The sequence below is a fragment of the Dipodomys merriami genome, unplaced genomic scaffold (genome assembly GCF_024711535.1).
Source record: "Dipodomys merriami isolate MVZ:Mamm:240054 unplaced genomic scaffold, mDipMer1.0.p SCAF_45, whole genome shotgun sequence".
In the NCBI taxonomy this organism is placed as follows: domain Eukaryota; kingdom Metazoa; phylum Chordata; class Mammalia; order Rodentia; family Heteromyidae; genus Dipodomys; species Dipodomys merriami.
Genome location: NW_027206013.1, coordinates 1,343,223 through 1,360,027, shown reverse-complemented (window position 1 = coordinate 1,360,027; position 16,805 = coordinate 1,343,223). Strand labels below are relative to the sequence as shown.

The 16,805-nt window shown below is 47.4% G+C and overlaps 1 protein-coding gene across 5 annotated transcripts in view; it reads right to left on the bottom strand.

Annotated features, from left to right (window-relative positions):
- Positions 1 to 9,694, bottom strand: part of Ppm1f (protein phosphatase, Mg2+/Mn2+ dependent 1F) — a 36,934-nt gene extending 27,240 nt beyond the window's left edge. Inside the window, exons 1-3 of one of the 5 annotated variants that reach the window (XM_069994250.1) lie at positions 9,651 to 9,694; positions 9,081 to 9,196; positions 1,280 to 1,555 (exon numbers count right to left, since the gene is read on the bottom strand). In XM_069994250.1, the coding sequence (XP_069850351.1) occupies positions 1,280 to 1,482 (203 nt within the window). In that variant the 5' untranslated portion in view covers positions 1,483 to 1,555; positions 9,081 to 9,196; positions 9,651 to 9,694. The other 4 variants (XM_069994251.1, XM_069994252.1, XM_069994254.1 and 1 more) reach the window with 4 other exon arrangements.
- Positions 9,695 to 16,805: the final 7,111 nt, after the last annotated feature.

The window sequence follows — 16,805 nt, the reverse complement described above, 5'->3', positions numbered from 1 at the left end:
AAGCCCATATGACTAGTGTCTTCAGAAGCAGCAAGGCTACAGACATACAGCCAAGGAGAACAAAGGTGACAACCAAGGTGAGATCAGAGAGCTGAGTCTATAAGCCAAGGAACACTAACCAGTTGCCACTTGATGCTAAGACAAAGACCTGGAATGATTCACCCCTATGACTCTTCAGAGAGAACTAGGTTTTACATACACACCTTGATCCTGCACTTCTGGCCCTTAGAAATGGAAGACAAATTTCTTTTATACAAAGCCATCAAGTTTTGTGTTACTTTGTTATGGCAGCCATAGGAAGGCAATAGAGCAATCCTTCTAAATCACAGTTTTACTCTGTGTCATTTCAATTACTTGCAGTCAACAATAGTCTGTGTTTTTGTTTTGTTTTTTCTGTGCTAGTTCTGGGGCTTTAACTCAGGGTATGGACACTGTCAGTGAGCTTTTTTTTTTCTTCTCAAAGCTAGTACCTTACCACTTGAGCCATAACTCCACTTTCAGCCTTTTGATGGTTAACTAAGAATCTTATCAACTTTGCTGCCAGGGCTGGCTTCAAATTGCAATCTCAGCCTACTGAGCAGCTAGGATCACAGGTGTAAACCACCAGTACCTAGCTACAATCTGCAGCTTTTAAGTTGTGTGTTGTTCTGAGTAGTGGGAAAGAAACTTACATCCTTCTGTTCTATCCTACCATGGGTATAAATCATCCATTTTTCCAATGTACATGTTCTGTCTGTGCTACCTGCTCATTAGTCACTTAGTAGCTGTCTTGGTTACTAGATGAAACATCTTAATATCCTAGCACTCAAAGAAACTGGATTTTACTTAGTAATGGCCTTAATCCATGAATAGTGATACCAACAATTCAGATATGCTGAAGAGAAGCTATAATGTACTTAAAGTGAGAAGGCAAATGCTTTTGAACTTAATAAGGAAAAAGAAAAAAGAAACAAAACCCTGTGCTAAAATTGCTAAGGTTTACTGTAAGAAGAAAATTTGCAATCATGAAAGAGGAGAAATCCGTGCTACTTTTTTTTTTTTTTGGCACTTCAAATTGCAAGAGTTAGAGCTACAATGTGTGGTAAGTGCTTAGCTAAGAGGGAAAGATATTAAATGATAGGATTAGGTACCATTCGTGATTTCAAGGACTTCACTGGGGGTTTGCAATGTGGATAGGGGGAACACATACATACTGCTGACATAGTGTCAAGTCGCAGACATAACACTCCTTGCTCCTCACCCAGTGCAGCCACTCCCCTCTGGTGTGGCACAAGCCTACCTGCTGCCCAGGAAGGTCATTGCCAGCTCAGCCAGCTCCCCCTCCACCTCTTCTTGGCTCAGCACCGTCCCTGGGGCCTTCCATGGCAAAGGGCTCTCTGGGCTCAGCGGGGCTGTAAAGTCTTGGAGGAATGCATCCAGGAAGTCTGTGATTTCTGCGCCACAGGCCATCCGGCGGCTGTTCTGTGGAGCTCCAGAAGCCATGCCCTGAGCATCCCGGGGAGGGAGTGTGGTGCAGTCGAGTATGGAGTGAGGCAGTCTCTAGTCAGTCTTTACTCTGGGGAAGAGACACACTAGAGTCAGCAGCATCACAGTATGACAAGTGTCCGATAATGTGGAATACACATGTCCTGCTTTGTTTTTCCATCTGCAAGCAGTGTACAACAGACACAGTACTGAGCCCCAGGCCTTTAATCCAGGGAGCACAAGGGAAGTAGATCAACATCCCAGCCAGCATCCTCACAGGGATCCAAGTGGGGACACGTGGCTACTCAAAAGCAGCCTCTGGGATTATGCCAGCAACATAGGTCACATGAACATCTCAGAGAAATGACAGAAAGAAGGCTTGTTCCCAGCACAGCATGGCTGGTCTGGCCAGAGGGACAGAAAAAGAACATCAGAGCCTAGTCCTCAATATAATCCTGGGGATGTCAGCAACCAGGAGGGCTCTGGGTTTATGTGCCTAGAGAAGGGACTTGTGCTAGCCTGCAGAGATAGTTTGGAGGAACAGCAAATGAGTAGGGCAGTGAGTCCAGGGCAATTTGGGAGATGGACCAAAGTGAGAACAAGAAGGGTCAGCCTGAGGGCTAGGCAAGAGAGAAGCAGGTTTACTTGTGCTAAAGGGTGTAACTGGGATGCTGTCCAGCCTGTTTAGTCAGAGTCCTCTTAACAGGTGTAGGTCATGTATTTAGGATGGCTCAAGCCTCTTAACCCCTGGCTGGAGAAGAGGCACTATGGCTGGCCCAAGGTTTCTGATCCACTGGGGGTGCAGGGTCCAGTGTTTTCCTTCCTGAATCCTTAGGAATGCTGAGGGCTTGGTAGCAGCCAGGCTGTGTGTATTCCAGACACATTAAGAGCCAAGTTCCAGTGTCACACACGTTGAGCACTGAGGCTGGGCAGTGAGGCCGCCTTTCACTTGAGGTCTAAGGATGGAGAATGGGACCCAGGAGGGATCCATAATCTGAACTTGTCACCATCCTACAATGCACACACATCCAAGGGAGGACCATCAGTGCCCATGGGCCTTGACTGCCAAAACTCCCTCTGGCTTCCTCTCTGTGGTGAGATTGTAGCTCTTCACTCTTGCTCAGATCCACCTAGCCATGGCCCTGGCTAACCAGCCCTCTCCACACTCACAGCCAGCAGACTAGTCCTGTCCTCTAATCTGTAACCTTATTGGACACCTGGGGTCCTACCTAGATTTCTGCCTCTGATTCATAGCCAGCACTAGCGTGTCTCTCCATCTTCCCCCTCCCCCTTTCCAGTATTGGAGATTAAAATCAAAGTCCTGTATATGCTAGGTATAAATACTCAACAACTGGACCACATTCGTGGCTCCTTCTTTCTTCTATGGCCTTATGATTTGCTCTACCTTCCCCCATTTGGCTCTTCCTGTTGCAGCAGCCTGGCCTTTCCAGGCCTTGCTTGACACCACGTACAGCTGGGTACCTTGCCTCCCTGTGAGCATGCGCTCAGCATAGGACCTATTTCTCTTGCCCCTTCTAGGTAGGTGCACCCTGGGACTGGTGCTATCAATAGTTCTTTCCAGCCCTCCCATGGCTCTGGCACCTCTGAGGGCTCTATTTTATATCCAGGCTCTGGAACTTTGCTCAGGAAAGATCACTGTGTTTACTACTAGAGGAAACAGAAAGGGGTGCTTTAAGATGACATAATTGTGAGGGCCACCACAAGTTCTAGGTGGTAAAATCGGAGGAGCAGCTTTCTAGCTCATCCTTTTCCTAGCCCATTCCTGGTTCTAAGCGAATGTTCTAAATGGTAGAACCCCAGGCAAGAATATTCCAGAACTATCAGTCTTAGAATCCCTATAGACAGTGAGTGCCTCTAAACCTTGCCATAAGGGAGGTTGATGGCAAAGGCCTGGAGCTGAAGGATTAAGAGCTGAAAGCAAGAAGAGATAATGATTATTAGCTTAGCACAAGTGTGGAAGCATAAGGAGAAAACACGCACACAGATCTAGATGGACTGGAGAGTCTCAATGCCAATCAATGCAAAATTGGGGTTGCAAAGGGTAAAGAATAGCTGGGCATAGATGGCTTATGCCTATACTCCTACTTAGGAGGCTAAAAGATCTGCGGATCATGATTTGAAGCCAGCGTGGGCAGAAAAGTTCGTGAGACTTTTATCTCCAATTAGCCGCCAAAAGTGGAACTGTGGCGTGCCAGCCCTGAGTGAAAAAGCCAAGTGGGAGCTTGAGGCCTTGAGTTCAAGCTCTGGTACCATCTCAAAAGAAAAAAAAAAAAAAAGGATGAAGGGTGGTAAACTAAAAAAAAATACTCTCTTCAAGGATAGGAATCCAAAGTTAATTTGTTGTAGGCAGATACATTAGAAGAACATAGAAATATTCTATTTATGAGGCTCGATTTAAAATTCCTTGTCAATCTTTTCATTTACGTACAAGTAAATGCAATGTAGTCATTACAAATGACAAGCAGACAAACAGAGTATAAAGCAAAGAAGGAAAAATCGGGATGGGAGCAGAATGGATATATTCTAACCAAAGATAAAACTTGGTAAAATGACAGCAGGCAAGAAACCTTGGGAGTGGACGGTGGAGGATGATCAGCAGAGAGGCTGACAGGGTCTCAGGGCCTGCCTGCACAGCCCAGCAGAGCTGTAAGCATAAAGACTAGACCCATCAGAAGACAACAAGACGGTGGAAATTTCCCTGAAAACTCAGCATCCTTAAGTGGAGGAAAAGGCCTAGGCCTCCTGTCTGCTATGAATAGCTCTGGCTTGCTGGTGCATTTGACAGAGAAATGTAAATAATGAATGGGGTACTATCTCCCAAGCAACTATCAGTGTTTGGACTACACTTAGTTCCCATGCAATTAAATGACCAAGAGACATTGAAACCTCTAGTGAACTAAATTGCTCAGAGAAAGTTATGGTTAGGGTCAAATGAAAAGATGGCAAATTTATACCTTCAAAGGTACACAGAGAGCTCCAGTTGCTGGTCTACAGCAAGAAACCTCATATTCAAGTACAGAATTCAAGCCCTTTCATCTTTGACCACAATGGCTGGTGACTTGTATGCTGGGCATTTTGCAACATTGGTACCTCTTCCTCATCTCCACCCTTTGGGTGTTTCCTGTGCCTTGAGCCCCTCTCCACAGTCTGCAGCCCCTCAGGGCTCTCTGCATTGTAGCAATACAGTCTGCACAGGCTGGAAGCCCAGTGTGCACCTGACCACCTGTTTGCTCTCTGTGCCCTATGCCCACTGCCCTGAACCCAGGACCTGGCCTGGGTCCCAATGACAATTTGTACCATGTACACAGAATGGAGTCTGGGCAGGTGGGGCTGCACAGTGTGACATGGCAATCAATGCTCATCTGCAAAACTCCACCAGCCGGTGCAGAGAGGACAGGCTGGCTCACTCTCAGGGTCTATACCAACTGCCTACTTTTGCTAGACAGGTAGAGGGCTCAAAGCAATTTTGTTTGCTGGGGACTACTACTTCAGACTCTTTTGGTCCAAGTCCTGGGGCTTGAACTCTGTAGGTGCTATCCCTGAACTTTTAGCTCAAGGATAACACTCCACCACCTGAACCACATTTTTACTTTGGCTCTTTTTGGTGGTTATTTGGAGGTAAGAGTCTTACAGACTGTCCAACATTGGTAGGTCATGCCTGTAATCCTAGCTACTCAGGAGGCTGAGATCTGAGGATCATGGTTCAAAACCAGCCTGGATAGGAAAGTCTGTGAGACTCTTTTCTCCAATTATTCACAGAAAGAACTGGAAGGGGCTCTGTGGCTCAAGTGGTAGAGCACTAGCCTTGTGCAAAAAGGAGCTCAGAGACAGCGTCCAAACCCAGAGTTTGAGCCTCAGGACTGGGGGGTGAAAGGGAAAAGAGTATCTCACAGACTTTCCTGCTTGGGCTGGCTTCAAACTACAGTCCTCATATCTCAGCTAGGATTACAGGCATAAAGCCACCAATATCGCTGGGCGGTGGTGGCTCATGCCTGTAATCCTAGCTACTCAGGAGGCTGAGATCGGACGATTTCAGTTCAAAGCCAGCCAGGGCAGGAAAGTCTGTGAAACTCTTAATCTCCAATAAACCAACAGAAAACCAGAAGTAGCACTGTAGCTCAAGTGGTAGAGTTCTTGCCTTGAGCTGAAGAGCTGAGGGACAGCGCTCAGGCCCAGAGTTCAAGCCCCACGACCGACAAAAAAAAAAAAAAAAAAGCCACCAATACTCTGCTGCCTGGACTATTTTCTTCATTGTCCAGCTGGCATCAGAGGTAAGGAAAAAAAAAAAACAAAAATAGGCCACAGGAGTTGGGAAGGTGGCTCAGTGGTAGAGCGCTTGCCTTGCATGCATGAGGCCCTGGGTTTGATTCCTAGCACCACATAAGCAAAAAGAAAAAAGCTGGAAGTGGCACTGTGGCTCAAGTGGTAGAGCGCTAGTCTTGAGCTGAAGAGCTGAGGGACAGTGCCCAGGCCGAGTTCAGGCCCCACGACCGGACCCAAAAAAACAAAAAACAAAAAAGAACAGGCCACAGTTTTCCTTCCCTGGATCCCAGCTGGAATAAAGGAAACAAATAATATCCTTTCTTGTTCTGCCTTTATCCAATAAGCTCCTGAATCTGATGCAGGCTTTAGGGATAGGAGCAGAATAATCCTTGCCCTGGGCAGCCCACAACCTAGAGAATGGTGGGAGGGAAATTCCTAACCTAGAGTAGGAGCTAGGGACACTGCTGGGACAGGCAAGGGATAGTGACAGGATTCTAAGTTCTTTTGGGATCACTTAAAGAGTCTTAAGAGGGAGGTGGTGGCCAATCAGTAGGCAGCATATGGATAAGGGAGTTTAGGGAGATGGCAGTGCTGTGGAAAAACTAATAGGTGCTGGTCTGGTGTAGAGTTGTTGACTTGTCTGGTACAGAGTGAAAGGCTGAGTGGGAGGGATGTGTGTAAGACACCAAAAACCTGGAGGGAGTGCTGCCTGCTTTGACCTGTCAGGCCAAGCATGACCCTCAACAGATTCCTGCTGGCTTCTGGAATGAGGTCTCTGCACTTCAATCAGCTGACCACAGCAGTGATGCTAATAAGGGTACGTCCTGCTGTTAGGGCCCTGAGTGCCATTATTGCTTTTCCCAATGTCACCCCTTCTAACCTCTGACAACCATCCTGTGATTCTTTCTACTTTACAAATGCAGCTGTGGTGTAAAGGCCAAGTGACTTGCCCAAAGTTTCTGGGTGGGGCTCACACTGGGGAACTGGTCCCTGACTGCACAGCTTTTCTGATTCCTTCCTGTCCCTGATCCACCTCGCATTGGTCACCAAGCCTGGGCTTTGGCTCTTTTATTGCCAGGATAGGCTCCCACCTCTTTCTTCTGAATGAACTGAAGTAATCCTGAAGTCTCTCTGCTCCTATGATTTTTTTTTTTTTGCCTCCCACTAAAATCTTTAGCTATACAAAGCTCTGTTGCCATCTTTTCGACCTTTGAGGAAAACAGCCCAGCATGCTGTTTTCCACAGCTGTATAACCCTTTTCCTGGTACTTGACACAATAGATATTCTTTTCCTTTTAAAATCTGAAGGATCTATATTCTTTTAGTTTACTGGTTTGGACCTTCAAATTAAACTACTATATAATTGTACAACTGCATTATTTTTTCTAGCTGTTACAGACAAAATACTTGTCAAGTCTTGTTTAATTTCAGAATCTGGGTAATGACAAAGTAGTAATCGTGTGTGTGTGTGTGTGTGTGTGTGTGTGTGTGTGTGTGTGTGTGTGTGTGTGTGTGTGTGTGTGTGTGTGTGTGTGTGTGTGTGTGTGTGTGTGTGTGTGTGTGTGTGTGTGTGTGTGTTTATACTGGGGTTTGAACTTGGGTTGGGTTTTGTCCCTTAGTTTTTCTGTTCAAGGCTAGCACTTTACCACTTGAGCCACAGCTTCACTTCTTTTGTTACTTAATTGGAGATAGAGTCTCAGGGATTTTCTTGCCTGGGCTGACTTTCAACCAATACTCAGATCTTAGCCTCCTAAGTAGTTAGGATTATAGGCATGGGCCACTTGGTACCTGGCAAATAGGAATATTTATGAGAAAACTGCATGACTATGGTTATAAAAGTACTGAACTGTTACTTTTTTCCTCCTAGGCTAGCACTCTACCACTTAAGCCATACTCCTAGCCTCATGTTTAATTTTTAAATTAACCAATGGAGAATCTTCTTTATTAATATTTATTGAAAGGAGTTTGGTATCAATTCTACCAGATCTTAACAAGGTGTTTTTCTACACACAGGAAAATATTCTTATAGGTTTATGTTTATCTGATTATATAATGTGGTAAAATATAACCTAAAATGTACCACTTAAACCATTTTGGGGGTGCTGGGGATTAAACCCAGGGCCTCATGTATGCTAAGCACAGGCTGGACCCCTAAGTCATACCTCTGGACCCCTAAGCTCCTCTGTGCTTACTTTAACCATTTTTCTTTTTTGTCTGAGATAGGAGACTCAAGCTCTGTATCTGACAACCCCTAAGCATACTTAATGTACAGTTCTATGGCCTTTAAATACATCTATATTGCTGAAAAATACACTTTTCAAGGCTGGACTTTCTTGATGGATCATATGTTCCCTATGATTGGTGCCCACCCTGGTGGCCCTCTGTGCTTAGCAAGTGGCAACTGTGGTGGCAGAATGAAGGTAAAGTGGCCACTGTATGCTGAGATATGCAACCTGACAAAGTACACTTTCAAAGAGGAAACCAAAACACACTACCTAGGATGGCTAAGTAGCAGAGATGGGCCTTAAAGACAGAGTTGGCATTAAGTGACATCTCAAAGGAATTCTCCAAGTGAACTGACGGTATTCACAGCTGGGCCTGTAGTCCTAGCCACTTAAGAGGCTGAGATCTGAAGATTCAATCTGAGGATTGAAGCTAGACAGGAAAGTTTGCTAGACTCTTATCTTCAATTAACCACCAAAAAGCTGGAAGTGGAGCTGTAGTTCAAGTGGTAGAGTGCCAACCTTGAGTGAAAAAGCTAAAGGACACAAGTGCTGGCACACACATGCACACACCCACACCCACACCAAACAGATATGGTATTTATTTTATCTCTCACAACTGTGTTGATAATTCATATTATCAGGTTACACTGCACATGAAGAAATGGACTTCAGGAGGGGAAGCTCTCTATTAAAGCTCTCACCGGTGGAGCATGAAAAAGTAGGGCTTGATCAGGAGTTTCGGTGCCCAGTGATTTTGTCACTCACACCTCGGTTGCTGGAGGAAAAGCGTGAACTCTGACTGAGAGATAGGGACATGAAAGCCAGCAATAAGCCAGTGATGATCTGACTGACTGCCAGTACCACATTCCAACCCCCAGGTGGATGCAGTTTGGCCGAGAGAACTTGTCCCTGGAAATGTCACGAGGACATAAGTCACACAGGGGACCTCGGGGCAGAAAACCTTTGGCTTGCACGAACAAACAGGTGAATGGGCTTGTCTGAAATCACACTGCAGTGGGAGCCCAAGGTCTCCACACTTGAGGCACTATCTGACACAGTTCAGCGGAAGGCGCCGCGGCCCACGCGCTGCTTTCACTTAAACACTCACCTTCAGAAGCCCGGGGGGAGCCCTGGCAATACGGGGTGCTCGGCAGAGTAGCGGTCCCACGAGGTGCTTGCACTGGTGGGGGTAGGAAGCAGGGCAGTGGGCCTGACCACGTGTTCCTGAGGGGGGTGGGATAGGCTGGATCCTTGAAGAATGGGGTGTGTCACCCCATGCTACTCCAGTCTGCTCACCAAGCCGGGGGTCCCACCTGGGCCCTTCGGCTGGACCAGACCCTCCCTGGTCAACAGATTCCTCCCCCCTCCGCCCCACCCCAGCCCCACGCCGTAGCACGCCAGCCCCGATTCTCGGGTTCCCCAAGCCCCCCTTGCTCCCCCTGCTCTTCAGTCCTCTTTCCACCCCACATGCTCCTCAGGTCCCTGCAGACGAGCCTCGCCCGGGCCTTCTTACTTCCTCAGCCCCCCTATTCCGTCTCCCGGGTTCCTCAGCCCCATTTCACCGCTGTGAACCTTGGACCCCCACCTCCGCGCACCTGACCCTCACTCCAGTCCTGCCAGCCTCCGCGGCTCGCTCCCAACCCGGATTTCGTCGCTCCCGGTTCCCCGCGGGCCTCACCTGCCACCCCGCCGCTCCGCGCCCCGCAAAATGCTCCCCGACGGCCCCGCCCACTTCCCGTCCGGGGCTGCCGCGAGTGCTGCGCAGGCGTAGTCGGGCCTCAGGGCGGGCGGTGGGGGCGGTTCGGGCCTCTGCTGCCCTCTGGCGGCCTCGCGGCTCTTTGCTTTCAGGCGACACCTGCGCCCCAGGCTCTAGCAATTTGCTCCACCTCTGGCGCGGGAGGCGAGGTGGCTGAAAGCAATCCTTATTTGACAGCCACCAGAAATCCACTAACTTGCGCCGTCCACAGGTAATGACAGAGTAGGGATGCATACCCTGACTTCCCAAGGTTGGCTCATCCATCAGGGGCAGGAGACAGAGGCCAGGGTACTGTTATTTTTTCGTCAACATTGTTCTATTGAAACAACACAGCCTTATTATCTCCGGAGATCCGAAGTTCCCAGGGTCAAAACGGGCCACGACCTCCAGGTATCAACAGGCTTGTCCTTTTTAGGGACCCTAAGGGAGAGTCCACTCCCTTGTCTTTCCTGGCTGTTGAGCCTGTCCACATTCTTTGGCTTGATGTCCTTTTCCTTCGTCGTCTTTGCCAGCGAAGGTCAGTCTAGCTCTTCTTTCCCTGTCACCTAGTTTAGTCCCTCTGATTCCCTCTGTTACTTCTAAAGACTTGGTGATGACATTGGGCCCATTCAGATAACCCAGGACATCTTTTCTTCTTTCTTTCTTTCTTTCTTTCTTTCTTTCTTTCTTCTTCTTCTTCTTCTTCTTCTTCTTCTTCTTCTTCTTCTTCTTCTTCTTCTTCTTCTTCTTCTTCTTCTTCTTCTTCTTCTTCTTCTTCTTCTTCTTCTTCTTCTTCTTCTCCTTCTCCTTCTTCTTCCTCTCCTCCTCCTCCTCCTCCTCCTCCTCCTCCTCCTCCTCCTCCTCCTCCTCCTCCTCCTCCTCCTCCTCCTCCTCCTCCTCCTCCTCTTCCTTCTTCTTCTTTTTCCTGTCCCAGGGTTTGAACTCAGGGCCTGGGCACTGTCCATGAGCTTTTGCACTCAAGGCAAGTGATCTACCAATTGAGCCACTGATTCATTTTTGTTTTTTTTGTGTGTGTGATTAATTGGAGATAAGAATCTCATGGACTTTCCTGCCCCAATTTGAACCAGGATCCTCAGATCTCAGCATCCTGAGTAGCTAGTATTACAGGTGTGAGCCAGGTCTTTTTTTCATTGTTAAATTAGCTTTAATTAACCTGAACACAGTAAAGGGTTTCATCATGACATTTTCATATACATAACTCTTTCTTATTCTTTCCCCTGCCCCCTCCCTTTTTATTTGTCATTTGTGGGGCTTGAACTCGGCCTGGGCCCTGTCCCTGAGCATTTTTTCCTTAGTGCTCTACCACTTTGACCCACAGCACCACTTCCTGTTTTCTGGTGGTTAACTGGAGATGAGTCTCATGGACTTTCCATCACCTAGGCTGAATAGGTATGCAGGTATCTCTATTGTATTTCTTCAGCTTTATACCCGAGGGGTAGAGGAGGATCATATGACAGTTGTTTTTATTTTTATTTTTGGCGGTTGTGGGCTTGAACTCTGGGCCTGGGCCCTGTCCCTCAGCTCTTCAGCTCAAGGCAAGCTCTCTACCACTTGAGACACAGCACCACTTCCAGTTTTCTGGTGGTTAATTGGAGATAAGAGTCTCACAGACTTTCCTGCCTGGGCTGGCTTTGAACCAAGATCCTCAAATATCAGCCTCCTGAGTAGCTAGGATTATAGGCATGAGCTGCTGGTGCCCAGCTTGTTTTTAATTTTTGAGGAACCTCCATGCTGATTTTCATAGTGGCTGGGTCTTCCCACTAACAGTGAATTAAAGTTATATTCTCCCTGTGTCTTGGTATTTACGTGTTTTCTTTTTCTTTTATTTTGTGCAGGTCCTGTGGCTTGAACTCAGAGTCTGGGCACTGTCCTTGAGCTTTTTTGCTCAAGGCTGTGCTGTCCCACTTGAGCTACACTACCACTTCCAGCTTTTTGATAATAAGCTGGAGTTAAGAATCCCACAGACTGGGCTGGGAAGGTGGCTCAGTGGTAGAGCACTTGCCTTGCATGCCAGAGGCCCTGGGTTCGCTTCCTCAGCACCACATAAGCAAAAAGAAAAAAGCCGGAAGTGGCGCTGTGGCTCAAGTGGTAGAGTGCTAGCCTTGAGCTGAAGAGCTGAGGGACAGTGCCCAGGCCCAGAGTTCAGGCCCCATGACCGGACCCAAAAAAAAAAAAAAGAATCCCACAGACTTTCCTGACTGGGCCAGCTTTGAACTGTGATCCTCAGATCTTAGCCTCTTGAGTAGCTAGAATTACATGCATGAGCCACAAGTGTCTAGCTTGTTTTCTTATGATTATTCTGACTGGGGTGAGATGGAATCTCAATAGTTTTGATTTTCATTTCCTTGCTGGCAAAGGATATTGAAGATTAAAAAATGTATTTATTGGCCATTTGTACTTCTTAATTTGAAAGGTGTCAGTTCTTTTTCATATTTATTGGTTGGATTGTTAGTGTATTTGCTTTTATTTCTTCTGGATGTTAGATTGTGGGGGCATTGGGGTTTGAACTCAGGGTCTCTCATTCTAGCTCATGGTTGGTGTCCTACCATTTGAACCACACTTCCACTTCTGGCTTCTTGCTTGTTGACTGGAGATAGTCTTTTGAACTTGTCTTCCCCTGGCTAACTTCGAACCTAAGTCCTCAGATCTTAGCATCCCGGTAGCAATGATTATAGGCATGTGGCACCAATTAGATTTTTTAAAAAATGATGAACAAGCCCTCAAAAGCTTGGGTGTCTCTGCTCACATGACTTTAATATCTATACACTAGCCTGTTTGCTTCCCAGGAGCTAAGAACTCCAGGATTCTTCATTGATTGGTGGGCTTCATTGAAGCCAGGAAACTGGAGAACTGGCAAGTGGCTGATTTAGGAAGCCACGTGGGATAGGGGTTAAAAGTGGGGTTCTGACTCACTCCTTCTTAGATTTCTGTCAAAGCAGTGGGCCTAAGCAAGGCTTGAGGCTACTTATAACTTTGGGCATATTCCTTCACTCAGCAGAGCCTGATTCCTTTCCTTTGCTAAGAGACAGTTGAAACCAACCTGTCATAGGTTGGCTGACAGGGGGTGACAGTTTGAGAGGGGTGAAGTTTGAGAACCATAGCCTAAGCTATAACATATAATGAAAGTGGATAGAGCTTCAGCTGCCTCAATGGGGCCTTATTAGATTTTTTTTTTTTTTGGTCCGGTCATGGGGCCTGAACTCTGGGCTGGGCTCTGTCCCTTAGTTCTTCAGCTCAAGGCTAGCGCTCTACCACTTGAGCCACAGCGCCACTTCCGGCTTTTTTCTTTTTTCTTACGTGGTGCTGAGGAATCGAATCCAGGGCCTTGAGCATGCAAGGCAAGCGCTCTACCACTGAGCCACCTTCCCAGCCCCCCCTTATTAGATTCTTAAGGATTGAATTCTCTATGAGGTTATTGAGTTGGAGGTGATGGCAAAGTCAGGAGTCAGGAACTTGCTCTTGCTAGGCCCTACCCAAGGATGTGCTTAGAGATTACTTATGTGCTGTGGTCTGTCAATGCCTCCCTGCCCGCATTCCATGCCTCAGCTCTGACTCTTGCCTTTTGCTCTTGTGAAAGCAATCTCAGTATCATCTTCCCCAATCAACCACCAAGTTCATGGTTCTTTGCTTCTCTAGTAAGGCTGTGTAGGTAGGCAGAGGCAGAGGCAGGGTGTGCCAGTCCTGGCTTTCCCTCCTACCTTTGTTCTCTCTGGCTGAACTTTCTTTCTTTCTTTTTTTTTTTTTTTTTGGTTTAGTTGTGGGGCCTGAACTCTGGGCCTGGGCGCTGTCCCTCAGCTCTTCAGCTCAAGGCTAGTGCTCTAGCACTTGAGCCACAGCGCCACTTCTGGCTTTTTTCTTTTTTTTTTTTTTTTGGGTCCGGTCGTGGGGCCTGAACTCTGGGCCTGGGCACTGTCCCTCAGCTCCTCAGCTCAAAGCTAGCGCTCTACCACTTGAGCCACAGCGCCACTTCCGGCTTTTTTCTTATGTGGTGCTGAGGAATCGAACCCAGGGCCTTGAGCATGCAAGGCAAGTGCTCTACCACTGAGCCACCTTCCCAGCCCCTGGCTGAACTTTCTTGCAGCCTTCAAATACTCTGTTCCAGAAGCCTCCTCTAGTCCACTGCTCCTCCCCCATGAGGACTTTACCTAAATCTTCAGGAGGAACACTGTCTTTCGTCTCCCCACACCCACCCAACATCTCTGAACTCAGGATAGACACAGTAATCCATCATGCTTGGGCTTAAGAGCATCAGTGATGCCTGAGACAAAGTTTTACATATCCCTCAATCCTGAGTTTCCTGGTTACTCTGCTCACCTGGCATGGCTAACTTCCTACAAAAGGGATTATTAGGAAATGATCCCTGGAGGTTGGCTTGCCAGCTGATGGGCTTCTGGGAAACAGATGAGATCCCTTTAAGGATCATGAAAATTCTGACTCCACCCACTGCTGGATTCATAATTTGGTGATGTGAGTGGGAGGTGATAGAAACAAGGCAGGGTCTAGGTAGAGGAAACAAGTCCTTGGGTATCCTTTGAGTGTATCTTGTTCTAGGACTCTCCCTTCCTCGCTGCTTCCTGGCTGTTATGAAGGGAGCAGCTTTCTTCCACCATGATGTTTAAGTCTTGCCACAGGCCTAAAAAGCAATGGAAGCCTAACTGTGGGCTGAAACTTTGAAATCTTGAGAGATCAATCTTTCTTCCTTTAAGTAGATTTGCTCAGGTATTTTGACACATGTGATGAAGATAAATTAACACAGGGGTCCTTGGGTCTTTTTTTTTTTTTTTTGTCGGTTGTGGGTCTTGAACTCTGGGCCTGGGCACTGTCCCTGAGCTCTTCAGCTCAAGGTTCTCTCTCTACCACTTGAGGCACATCACTTCTGGTTTTCTGATGGTTTACTGAAGAGTCTCATGGATTTTCCTGCCTGGGCTGGCTTTGAACCATGAGCCTCAGATCTCAGCCTCCTGAGGTAGCTAGGATTACAGGTGTGAGCCATGGGTGCCTGGGTAGGTGGGGCTGGGAGAGAAGGGGAGAATGAAGAAGTGGAAGGGTGACATAGACCAAGTTTTTTTTTTTTTTTTTTGTTATGGGGCTTAAACTCTGGGCCTGGGCTCTGTCCCTGAGCTCTTCAACTCAATGCAAACACTCTACTACTTGAGCCATAGTACCACTTCTTCCTTGGGTATTTTGTGCCTATTAGATTCTTTATGGGAATGGAAAACAGGATTTCTAGCAGCAGCCATGGAAGGGAGCCACAGCACTGTAATTCTCCCCTCTCCCAAAAGCTCCAGTGTCAACGTGCATCAGCATCTCAAGACAACAGAAATGGGGTCTGCAAAGGGGAATGGTCTGTGTCCAGCCTAGCTTGCAGGATAGACACTCAGACCCTGCCACTGAGAGTCATGTGCAAGACTGAGGGCTGGCTTGTGAGATCCTGCCTTCCCAGAGTAGCAGCCCTGCAGCCATAGACTTTTCCAGGGCACAGAGGCTGGTCCTAAGGACATGGTTCATTTGAAGACAGGTATGGTTTAAGATAGGCCTCCTTCTTCTTTGTCCTCATTGTTTCCAGGACCTGGTTACTAGCTAATGGGGTTGGATGAACAGGATGGCAGGATAAAAGACTAGGGTGCAGAATGTGGCTTCACTAGCCCATGGGCCTCCTTCTAGGGAATGTCACGCAAAGGTCCAACTACAGAGAAAGGTAAAGGAACTCTCAATTAGTTCTGCTTGTGGTAGAAGTTTCAGTGCAGAATCATGACAGTGTGTGGTCTGGGATTCAGGCTGAGGGGAAAGTCTATTCTCTAGGACCAACTAAACTATAACAGAGCTGCCTGTCTGGAAGGGTCCAGGGGCATCAGGGAGGACAGGCTGCTTTCTTGTGGACAGAAGGCCCCAGATCCACGCTGTATGTGACTGACCATATGGGTGGAAGAATAGTCATATATCTTTGTCAGAGATCCTATATACCAAGAGATGAACCCTTTTCAGGGCTCCAGAATCTGGCTGGAGTAGCTGGGAATGGGATAGAGGCTTTCTTCCTGAGACATACTGACTCAGGAACAGTTGTACAGGTTCCCAGGCAGATGGCTTTGGCAACAGTTTTCCAAAAGGAGTATTTTATTGGGTGCTGGTGGCTACTTCAGAGGCTGAGATGTGAGGATCTAGGTTTAAAGCTAGCCCAAGCAGGAAAATCTGTGACTCTTACTATTTTTGTCAATCCTAGGGCTTGAACTCAGGGCTAGGGTGCTGTCTTGGAGCTTTTGTGATCAAGGCTAGAATTCTATCACTTTGATCCACAGCTCTACTTTCAGTTTTCTGGTGGTTAGTTGGGGGTACAATTCTCGATAGACTGTTCTACCCAAGCTAGCTTTGAACTGGGATCCTCAGCTCTCAGCTTCCTGAGTTGCTAGGATTACAGATGTAAGCCACCAGCACCTAACCATGAGACTCTTACCTTCAATGAATCACCAAAAAAAAGCAAAAAGTGGAGTTGTGGCCTAAGTGGTAGAGTACGAACCTTGAGCAGAAATACTCAGGGACAGTGCCTATGTCCCGAGTTCAAGACCTGGGACTGGCACACACAAAAGAGCACCTCTCTGTGTATTTTCTTGCAACTTTTAGAGGGGCTTCCTAGCTGTGTGCAAAGGACATAGCAGGGTTGGCTTGTGGGGTCTGAAGTGGGATGTCAAGGTTGCCTGTGCTGCAGGGGCTCTGGGTTTCTCTACAGCTTCTAAAGTCCTATCTGTCCTGGTATGAATGGAGAGTGGGAACTTGGCCCTTAAATAAGAATCCCACAAAGCTCCAGCAAAGCTGCTTGGCTGACTTTTTAAAGTTCTAAGACTGGAACTTGAACTCAGTACCTGCCACTTTTGCTCATTGGGTAGTGCTCTACCAGCTGAGCCATACCTCCAACCCCTTTGCTGAATTTTTGCCACATGGTGAGACATGGTCAGGCATGGAGGGACTCTCCAACATGCAACAGACCTAACAGGACTTTTTGTCGGACTGCTGGAGAGGGGGCACAGAAAGTAGCTACTATCGGGGGTGGCTCAGAGCCCATAATCAGCTGCCATGAGGCAG